General features: G+C 46.4%; 1 protein-coding gene across 1 annotated transcript in view; it reads left to right on the top strand.

The window, feature by feature from the left end:
• Positions 1 to 228: 228 nt before the first annotated feature.
• Positions 229 to 12,999, top strand: part of LOC122930767 (aldehyde dehydrogenase family 3 member B1-like) — a 54,968-nt gene continuing 42,197 nt past the window's right edge. The window contains exons 1-2 of the mRNA XM_044284350.1: positions 229 to 327; positions 9,917 to 10,091. Coding sequence (XP_044140285.1) covers positions 9,933 to 10,091 — 159 coding nt within the window. The 5' untranslated portion in view covers positions 229 to 327; positions 9,917 to 9,932. The remainder of the gene's footprint in view (positions 328 to 9,916; positions 10,092 to 12,999) is intronic.

The raw sequence follows: 12,999 nt of genomic DNA, 5'->3' as shown, positions 1-12,999 counted from the left end.
AATGAGTGTGTCTGTCTGTGACGTGTTACCGCACTCTCCTGTGTCCTGTTGGAATCACGCTCACACACACACACACACATATACACGCACACGTGTGGTCTCCATGTCAACAGCTCGTTCTCAGATCGCTCATCTCTATTGTTTGATTCGAGCAGAAAGAGATTTATGTGCAGGGTAATGACCGGGCAGAAAGTCAAGTCATTACACAATCCTCACTGTCTTCATCATCCTCCTCCTCACCCTGGACTCCTCCTGCTCCTCCTCCTCCTCTCACTTCCTCCATCAGAAACAGTCCCAGCAGAGAAAGAAGGAAAACAACACACAGAGGTAAGACACTCCGCACACTACAAACACAACCAAAGCAGTGTGCACTACTACACACCATACACTACTACACACCGTACACAGGGAGGTAAGACACACTACAAACACAACCAAACCAGTGTGCACTACTACACACCATACACTACTACACACACAGAGGTAAGACACACTACAAACACAACCAAAGCAGTGTGCACTACTACACACACAGAGGTAAGACACACTACAAACACAACCAAAGCAGTGTGCACTACTACACACCGTACACTACTACACACACAGAGGTAAGACACACTACAAACACAACCAAACCAGTGTGCACTACTACACACCATACACTACTACACACACAGAGGTAAGACACACTACAAACACAACCAAAGCAGTGTGCACTACTACACACCATACACAGGGAGGTAAGACACACTACAAACACAACCAAAGCAGTGTGCACTACTACACACACAGAGGTAAGACACACTACAAACACAACCAAAGCAGTGTGCACTACTACACACCATACACTACTACACACACAGAGGTAAGATACACAACACACTGTGCACTACTACACACCATACACAGGGAGGTAAGACACACTACAAACACAACCAAACCAGTGTGAACTACTACACACCGTACACTACTACACACACAGAGTTAAGACACTCCGCACACTACAAACACAACCAAAGCAGTGTGCACTACTACACACCGTACACAGGGAGGTAAGACACTCCGCACACTACAAACACAACCAAAGCAGTGTGCACTACTACACACCGTACACAGGGAGGTAAGACACTCCGCACACTACAAACACAACCAAAGCAGTATGCGCTACTACACACCATGCACTACTACACACCGTACACAGGGAGGTAAGACACACAGCACACTACAAACACAACCAAAGCAGTATGCGCTACTACACACCATGCACTACTACACACCGTACACACAGAGGTAAGACACTCCGCACACTACAAACACAACCAAAGCAGTGTGCACTACTACACACCGTACACAGGGAGGTAAGACACTCCGCACACTACAAACACAACCAAAGCAGTGTGCACTACTACACACCGTACACAGGGAGGTAAGACACTCCGCACACTACAAACACAACCAAAGCAGTGTGCACTACTACACACCGTACACAGGGAGGTAAGACACTCCGCACACTACAAACACAACCAAAGCAGTATGCGCTACTACACACCATGCACTACTACACACCGTACACAGGGAGGTAAGACACACAGCACACTACAAACACAACCAAACCAGTGTGAACTACTACACACCGTACACAGGGAGGTAAGACACACTACAAACACAACCAAAGCAGTGTGCACTACTACACACCGTACACAGGGAGGTAAGACACACAGCACACTACAAACACAACCAAAGCAGTGTGCACTACTACACACCGTACACAGGGAGGTAAGACACACTACAAACACAACCAAAGCAGTGTGCACTACTACACACCGTACACAGGGAGGTAAGACACACAGCACACTACAAACACAACCAAAGCAGTGTGCACTACTACACACCGTACACAGAGAGGTAAGACACTCCGCACACCACAAACACAACCAAAGCAGTGTGCACTACTACACATACAGAGGTAAGACACACTACAAACACAACCAAAGCAGTGTGCACTACTACACACCGTACACAGGGAGGTAAGACACTCCGCACACTACAAACACAACCAAAGCAGTGTGCACTACTACACACCGTACACACAGAGGTAAGACACTCCGCACACTACAAACACAACCAAAGCAGTGTGCACTACTACACACCGTACACAGGGAGATAAGACACTCGGCACACTACAAACACAACCAAACCAGTGTGCGCTACTACACACACAGAGGTAAGACACACTACAAACACAACCAAAGCAGTGTGCACTACTACACACCGTACACAGGGAGGTAAGACACTCCGCACACTTCAAACACAACCAAAGCAGTGTGCACTACTACACACCGTACACAGGGAGGTAAGACACTCCGCACACTACAAACACAACCAAAGCAGTGTGCACTACTACACACCGTACACAGGGAGATAAGACACTCCGCACACTACAAACACAACCAAAGCAGTGTGCACTACTACACACCGTACACAGGGAGATAAGACACTCCGCACACTACAAACACAAACAAACCAGTGTGCACTACTACACACCGTACACACAGAGGTAAGACACACTACAAACACAACCAAAGCAGTGTGCACTACTACACACACAGAGGTAAGACACACTACAAACACAACCAAACCAGTGTGCACTACTACACACCGTACACACAGAGGTAAGACACACTACAAACACAACCAAAGCAGTGTGCACTACTACACACCGTACACAGGGAGGTAAGACACTCCGCACACTTCAAACAAAACCAAAGCAGTGTGCACTACTACACACCGTACACAGGGAGGTAAGACACTCCGCACACTACAAACACAACCAAAGCAGTGTGCACTACTACACACCGTACACAGGGAGATAAGACACTCCGCACACTACAAACACAACCAAAGCAGTGTGCACTACTACACACCGTACACAGGGAGATAAGACACTCCGCACACTACAAACACAAACAAACCAGTGTGCACTACTACACACCGTACACACAGAGGTAAGACACACTACAAACACAACCAAAGCAGTGTGCACTACTACACACCGTGCACAGGGAGGTAAGACACTCCGCACACTACAAACACAAACAAACCAGTGTGCACTACTACACACCGTACACACAGAGGTAAGACACTCCGCACACTACAAACACAACCAAAGCAGTGTGCACTACTACACACCGTACACAGGGAGGTAAGACACACAGCACACTACAAACACAACCAAAGCAGTGTGCACTACTACACACCGTACACAGAGAGGTAAGACACACTACAAACACAACCAAAGCAGTGTGCACTACTACACACACAGAGGTAAGACACACTACAAACACAACCAAAGCAGTGTGCACTACTACACACCGTACACAGGGAGGTAAGACACTCCGCACACTACAAACACAACCAAAGCAGTGTGCACTACTACACACCATACACAGGGAGGTAAGACACACAGCACACTACAAACACAACCAAAGCAGTGTGCACTACTACACACACAGAGGTAAGACACACTACAAACACAACCAAAGCAGTGTGCACTACTACACACCATACACAGGGAGGTAAGGCACTCCGCACACTACAAACACAACCAAAGCAGTGTGCACTACTACACACAGGGAGGTAAGACACTCCGCACACTACAAACACAACCAAAGCAGTGTGCACTACTACACACCGTACACAGAGAGGTAAGACACACTACAAACACAACCAAAGCAGTGTGCACTACTACACACTGTACACAGGGAGGTAAGACACACAGCACACTACAAACACAAACAAACCAGTGTGCACTACTACACACCGTACACAGGGAGGTAAGACACACTACAAACACAACCAAAGCAGTGTGCACTACTACACACACAGAGGTAAGACACACTACAAACACAACCAAAGCAGTGTGCACTACTACACACCGTACACAGGGAGGTAAGACACTCCGCACACTACAAACACAACCAAAGCAGTGTGCACTACTACACACCGTACACAGGGAGGTAAGACACTCCGCACACTACAAACACAACCAAAGTAGTGTGCACTACTACACACTGTACACAGGGAGGTAAGACACAGAGCACACTACAAACACAAACAAACCAGTGTGCACTACTACACACCGTACACAGGGAGGTAAGACACTCCGCACACTACAAACACAACCAAAGCAGTGTGCACTACTACACACTGTACACAGGGAGGTAAGACACACAGCACACTACAAACACAAACAAACCAGTGTGCACTACTACACACCGTACACAGGGAGGTAAGACACACTACAAATACAACCAAAGCAGTGTGCACTACTACACACACAGAGGTAAGACACACTACAAACACAACCAAAGCAGTGTGCACTACTACACACCGTACACAGAGAGGTAAGACACTCCACACACAACTAACACAACCAAAGCAGTGTGCACTACTACACACCGTACACACAGAGGTAAGACACTCCGCACACTACAAACACAACCAAAGCAGTGTGCACTACTACACACCGTACACAGGGAGGTAAGACACACTACAAACACAACCAAAGCAGTGTGCACTACTACACACACAGAGGTAAGACACACTACAAACACAACCAAAGCAGTGTGCACTACTACACACAAAGAGGTAAGACACACTACAAACACAACCAAAGCAGTGTGCACTACTACACACCGTACACAGGGAGGTAAGACACACAGCACACTACAAACACAACCAAACCAGTGTGCACTACTACACACCGTACACAAAGAGGTAAGACACACTACAAACACAACCAAAGCAGTGTGCACTACTACACACACAGAGGTAAGACACACTACAAACACAACCAAAGCAGTGTGCACTACTACACACACAGAGGTAAGACACACTACAAACACAACCAAAGCAGTGTGCACTACTACACACACAGAGGTAAGACACACTACAAACACAACCAAAGCAGTGTGCACTACTACACACCGTACACAGGGAGGTAAGACACTCCGCACACTACAAACACAACCAAAGCAGTGTGCACTACTACACACCTTACACTACTACACACTGTACACTGCTATACACACAGAGGTAAGACACACAACACACTGTGCACTACTAGACACCATACACTACTACACACCGTACACTACTACACACAGGGAGGTAAAACACACACAGAGGTAAGACACACTACAAACACAACCAAAGCAGTGTGCACTACTACACACCGTACACAGGGAGGTAAGACACACTACAAACACAACCAAACCAGTGTGCACTACTACACACACAGATGTAAGACACACTACAAACACAACCAAAGCAGTGTGCACTACTACACACCGTACACAGAGAGGTAAGACACTCCGCACACTACAAACACAACCAAAGCAGTGTGCACTACTACACACCGTACACAGAGAGGTAAGACACTCCGCACACTACAAACACAACCAAAGCAGTGTGCACTACTACACACACAGAGGTAAGACACACTACAAACACAACCAAAGCAGTGTGCACTACTACACACCATACACAGGGAGGTAAGACACACCGCACACTACAAACACAACCAAAGCAGTGTGCACTACTACACACCGTACACAGAGAGGTAAGACACACTACAAACACAACCAAACCAGTGTGCACTACTACACACACAGATGTAAGACACACTACAAACACAACCAAAGCAGTGTGCACTACTACACACCGTACACAGAGAGGTAAGACACTCCGCACACTACAAACACAACCAAAGCAGTGTGCACTACTACACACCGTACACAGAGAGGTAAGACACTCCGCACACTACAAACACAACCAAAGCAGTGTGCACTACTACACACACAGAGGTAAGACACACTACAAACACAACCAAAGCAGTGTGCACTACTACACACACAGAGGTAAGACACACTACAAACACAACCAAAGCAGTGTGCACTACTACACACACAGAGGTAAGACACACTACAAACACAACCAAAGCAGTGTGCACTACTACACACCATACACAGGGAGGTAAGACACACCGCACACTACAAACACAACCAAAGCAGTGTGCACTACTACACACCATACACAGGGAGGTAAGACACACAGCCCACTACAAACACAACCAAACCAGTGTGCACTACTACACACCGTACACTACTACACACACAGAGGTAAGACACTCCGCACACTACAAACACAACCAAAGCAGTGTGCACTACTACACACCGTACACAGGGGGGTAAGACACTCTGCACACTACAAACACAACCAAAGCAGTGTGCACTACTACACACCGTACACTACTACACCATGTACACTGCTATACACACAGAGGTATAACACACAACACACTGTGCACTACTACACACCATACACTACTATACACAGGGAGGTAAAACACACAACACACCGTACACTACTACACACCATACACTACTACACACCATACACTACTACACACCGTACACTACTATTCACAGGGAGGTAAAACACACAACACACCGTGCACTACTACACACCATACACTACTATACACAGGGAGGTAAAACACACAACACACTGTGCACTACCACACACCATACACTACTACACACCATACACTACTATACACAGGGAGGTAAAACACACCGTGCACTACTACACACCATACACTACTACACACCATACACTACTACACACCATACACTACTATACACAGGGAGGTAAAACACACTGTGCACTACTACACACCATACACTACTACACACCATACACTACTATACACAGGGAGGTAAAACACACTGTGCACTACTACACACCATACACTACTACACACACAGAGGTAAGATACACAACACACTGTGCACTACTACACATCATACACTACTACACACTATACACTACTACACACACAGAGGTAAGACACAGAACACACTGTGCACTACTACACACCATACACTACTACACACCATACACTACTATACACACAGAGGTAAGATACACAACACACTGTGCACTACTACACACCATACACTACTATACACACAGAGGTAAGACACACAACACTGGGCCACTACGTTGACTTTTCATGCAATTGCTACTCTCACCACTCTGTGATCGACCACTATATTGACTTCTCATGCTGTTGCTGCAGTTGCCGGGTTTGGGGTGGCCCCAACGCTACATTGGGTTCCCCTGACACTGTCGAGGTGTCACCACATGTTGCACCCCAATGGGAAATAAGTCCACAGAGCCCGGGTCTGCAGTAACCAGGGGGCTTCTTTACTGAAGGAATTCAGATGCAAAACAAAACAGGCGAGGCATAGGGCTGGCTTCTCCAGTCTCCTCTCTAGGATGAGGCATAGGGCTGGCTTCTCCAGTCTCCTCCCTGAGACGAGGCATAGGGCTGGCTTCTCCAGTCTCCTCCCTGAGACGAGGCATAGGGCTGGCTCCTCCAGTCTCCTCCCTGAGACGAGGCATAGGGCTGGCTCCTCCAGTCTCCTCCCTGAGACAAGGCATAGGGCTGGCTTCTCCAGTCTCCTCCCTGAGACGAGGCATAGGGCTGGCTCCTCCAGTCTCCTCCCTGAGACAAGGCATAGGGCTGGCTTCTCCAGTCTCCTCCCTGAGACGAGGCATAGGGCTGGCTTCTCCAGTCTCCTCCCTGAGACGAGGCATAGGGCTGGCTCCTCCAGTCTCCTCCCTGAGACGAGGCATAGGGCTGGCTCCTCCAGTCTCCTCCCTGGTAGAAGAAGTGTTTCATGCTCAGGAAAGGCCTGAGCTAGCTGTCCCTCTCTCTCAGAAGGCTGGCACCCTGGTCAAGGGCCAACAGTTTGTAGCTCAGTAGTCCATGTGGCTTGATCACAGGGTTAAGGACCCATGGTTTGTGGCTCAACGTCCCCATCTCAACCTCTTCTGGTCCCCCAGTAGTCTGGCAGAGTCTTCCCCCCTCTAGCACTGGTCTCTAACTGCAGCACACTAGGGGCTCTGACTGCTCTCCTTATATACAGTTTTAGCTAGGATAGAACCTTCTAGCAGGAGGGTGCAGTGGAGAAGCTCAGCACAAACAGATACAATGTTTCAGCTCCCGTCTGGTATAGACTTACATTACAGCTTCAGTGATACTCAATGGTAATGACACAGCAGGTTTTCCAAACAAAAACAAGTTTCCAGACATAACAACTGAGCTAAAACCAGACATTCACAAGGTCAGGCTGTCTGGTTCTGGTGGTCAACAAGTCTGGCTTTTTCCCTCTAAAACATGGTCTTCTTTAAACCCTATCTCAGCTGTGGAAAACTACCAGCTTCTCATTTAAAGTCCTAACAGTCTCGCAGTATTCATAACCCTGTCCACAGAGCCATGTAAATACAAGTATAATGAACAGTAGTTAACACTTGAGTGTTGACTCATCATGTGGTTGTGACTGGTCCACTATGTTGACTCCTCATGCCGTTGCCACCTCACCTTTCTATTCCGGTGCCACTATGTTGACTTCTCATGTTGTTGCCACCCTCCCCACTCTGTGATGGGGCCACTGTGTTGACTCATCATGCGGTTGCCACCCTCACCACTCGGTCATGGGGGCTCTACTTGTTTCAGCGTGTAACAGAACAGGTTCTGTAGACATCTATGTGGAATCAGCTGACGGTGTAAAAGTAGTGCGCTCTTTCACTCTATAGTAGTGCAGTGATTGTAAGAGCGTCGCCTGTCATCTGCATGTCATACGGACGCACAGGATTATTTCACTACCACAGCAGACTCCCTATGTGTGTTACTGCAAGGCACAGTGCTCTACACCGCTATACGGGCACAGTGTTCTACACCGCTATACGGGCACAGTGTTCTACACCGCTATACGGGCACGGTGTTCTACACCGCTATACAGGCACGGTGTTCTACACCGCTATACAGGCACGGTGCTCTACACCGCTATACGGGCACGGTGCTCTACACCGCTATACGGGCACGGTGTTCTACACCGCTATACGGGCACGGTGTTCTACACCGCTATACGGGCACGGTGTTCTACACCGCTATACGGGCACGGTGTTCTACACCGCTATACGGGCACGGTGTTCTACACCGCTATACGGGCACGGTGTTCTACACCGCTATACGGGCACGGTGTTCTACACCGCTATACGGGCACGGTGCTCTACACCGCTATACGGGCAAGGTGCTCTACACCGCTATACGGGCACGGTGCTCTACACCGCTATACGGGCACGGTGCTCTACACCGCTATACGGGCACGGTGCTCTACACCGCTATACGGGCACGGTGCTCTACACCGCTATACGGGCACGGTGCTCTACACCGCTATACGGGCACGGTGCTCTACACCGCTATACGGGCACGGTGCTCTACACCGCTATACGGGCACGGTGCTCTACACCGCTATACGGGCACGGTGCTCTACACCGCTATACGGGCACGGTGCTCTACACCGCTATACGGGCACGGTGCTCTACACCGCTATACGGGCACGGTGCTCTACACCGCTATACGGGCACGGTGCTCTACACCGCTATACGGGCACGGTGCTCTACACCGCTATACGGGCACGGTGCTCTACACCGCTATACGGGCACGGTGCTCTACACCGCTATACGGGCACGGTGCTCTACACCGCTATACGGGCACGGTGCTCTACACCGCTATACGGGCACGGTGCTCTACACCGCTATACGGGCACGGTGCTCTACACCGCTATACGGGCACAGTGCTCTACACCGCTATACAGGCACAGTGTTCTACACCGCTATACAGGCACAGGAAATAGCTGATTTTAACATGATTTCTCACGAATAAATTCAGATGGAATGTCTCTAATTTCTAGTGATAATGTTAATAAGAAGGTGCGTCGTGTCTTCTCTCCTGTCCCCGCGGATTCTCCACTTCTCAGGATCTGTAATTCACATTTTTCCTCAGGTCCAACACAGGAAGAATGGCCAATGATGAAAATGTCGCCCGTCTGAGACGCAGCTTTCGGGAGGGGAAGACAAGACCCTTACAGTTCAGGATGTCACAGCTGGAAGCCCTGAGCAGATTCCTGGAAGAAAATAAGGAGCCGATAATGGAGAGTCTGAAAAAGGACCTGAGCAAGGTGAGAGCTGTGCACAGGTCACATCCAAAGCAGCACGCAAACCTCAGGAACCTGCTGCTGGGATGGTGTAAAGGAGTGGGGTGGGTGAAGTGCTAGAGGTTCTCCGTCACAGGTCACATCCAAAGCAGTAACCAATCTCCATACAGTGTAGAAACATTGTCATACAGTGTAGATATATCATCATTATACAGTGTAGATATATCATCATTATACAGTGTAGATATATCACCATCATACAGTGTAGATATATCACCATCATACAGTGTAGATATATCACCATCATACAGTGTAGATATATCATCATTATACAGTGTAGATATATCATCATTATACAGTGTAGATATATCATCATTATACAGTGTAGATATATCATCATTATACAGTGTAGATATATCACCATCATACAGTGTAGATATATCATCATTATACAGTGTAGATATATCATCATCATACAGTGTAGATATATCATCATTATACAGTGTAGATATATCATCATCATACAGTGTAGATATATCACCATCATACAGTGTAGATATATCATCATTATACAGTGTAGATATATCATCATTATACAGTGTAGATATATCATCATCATACAGTGTAGATATATCACCATCATACAGTGTAGATATATCATCATCATACAGTGTAGATATATCACCATCATACAGTGTAGATATATCACCATCATACAGTGTAGATATATCATCATACAGTGTAGATACATCATCATACAGTGTAGATACATCATCATACAGTGTAGATATATCATCATACAGTGTAGATACATCATCATACAGTGTAGATACATCATCATACAGTGTAGATACATCATCATACAGTGTAGATATACCATCGCCATACAGTGTAGATATACCATCGCCATACAGTGTAGATATACCATCGCCATACAGTGTAGATATACCATCATTATACAGTGTAGATATACCATCATCATACAGTGTCGATATATCATCATTATACAGTGTCGATATATCATCATCATACAGTGTCGATATACCATTGCCATACAGTGTAGATATATCACCATCATACAGTGTAGATATATCACCATCATACAGTGTAGATATATCACCATCATACAGTGTAGATATATCACCATCATACAGTGTAGATATATCACCATCATACAGTGTAGATATACCATCGCCATACAGTGTATATATACCATCGCCATACAGTGTATATATACCATCATCATACAGTGTAGATATACCATCGCCATACAGTGTATATATACCATCATCATACAGTGTAGATATACCATCGCCATACAGTGTAGATACATCATCGTCGTCATACAGTGTAGATATACCATCGCCATACAGTGTAGATATACCATCGCCATACAGTGTAGATATACCATCGCCATACAGTGTAGATACACCATCGCCATACAGTGTAGATATACCATCGCCATACAGTGTAGATATACCATCGCCATACAGTGTAGATATACCATCGCCATACAGTGTAGATATACCATCGCCATACAGTGTAGATATACCATCGCCATACAGTCTGGATATACCATCGCCATACAGTGTAGATATACCATCGCCATACAGTGTAGATATACCATCGCCATACAGTCTGGATATACCATCGCCATACAGTGTAGATATACCATCGCCATACAGTCTGGATATACCTTGGCCATACAGTGTAGATATACCATCGCCATACAGTGTAGATATACCATCGCCATACAGTGTAGATATACCATCATTATACAGTGTAGATACATCATCGTCGTCATACAGTGTAGATATACCATCGCCATACAGTGTAGATATACCATCGCCATACAGTGTAGATATACCATCGCCATACAGTCTGGATATACCATCGCCATACAGTGTAGATATACCATCGCCATACAGTGTAGATATACCATCGCCATACAGTCTGGATATACCATCGCCATACAGTGTAGATATACCATCGCCATACAGTCTGGATATACCTTGGCCATACAGTGTAGATATACCATCGCCATACAGTGTAGATATACCATCGCCATACAGTGTAGATATACCATCATTATACAGTGTAGATACATCATCGTCGTCATACAGTGTAGATATACCATCGCCATACAGTGTAGATATACCATCGCCATACAGTGTGGATATACCATCGCCATACAGTGTGGATATACCATCGCCATACAGTGTGGATATACCATCACCATATAGTGTAGATATACCATTGCCATACAGTGTAGATATACCATCGCCATACAGTGTAGATATACCATCGCCATACAGTCTGGATATACCATCGCCATACAGTCTGGATATACCATCGCCATACAGTGTAGATATACCATCGCCATACAGTGTAGATATACCATCGCCATACAGTGTGGATATACCATCGCCATACAGTGTGGATATACCATCGCCATACAGTGTGGATATACCATCACCATATAGTGTAGATATACCATTGCCATACAGTGTAGATATACCATCGCCATACAGTGTAGATATACCATCGCCATACAGTCTGGATATACCATCGCCATACAGTCTGGATATACCATCGCCATACAGTGTAGATACACCATCGCCATACAGTGTAGATATACCATCGCCATACAGTCTGGATATACCATCGCCATACAGTGTAGATACACCATCGCATACAGTGTAGATATACCATCGCCATACAGTGTAGATATACCATCGCCATACAGTGTAGATATACCATCATTATACAGTGTAGATATACCATCGCCATACAGTGTAGATATACCATCGCCATACAGTGTAGATATACCATCATTATACAGTGTAGATATACCATCGCCATACAGTGTAGATATACCATCGCCATACAGTGTAGATATACCATCGCCATACAGTGTAGATATACCATCGCC

The sequence above is a fragment of the Bufo gargarizans genome, chromosome 3 (genome assembly GCF_014858855.1).
Source record: "Bufo gargarizans isolate SCDJY-AF-19 chromosome 3, ASM1485885v1, whole genome shotgun sequence".
Lineage (NCBI taxonomy): Eukaryota > Metazoa > Chordata > Amphibia > Anura > Bufonidae > Bufo > Bufo gargarizans.
Note: the sequence above shows the minus strand (reverse complement) of the source record. Positions and strands in the feature narration are given on the sequence as shown.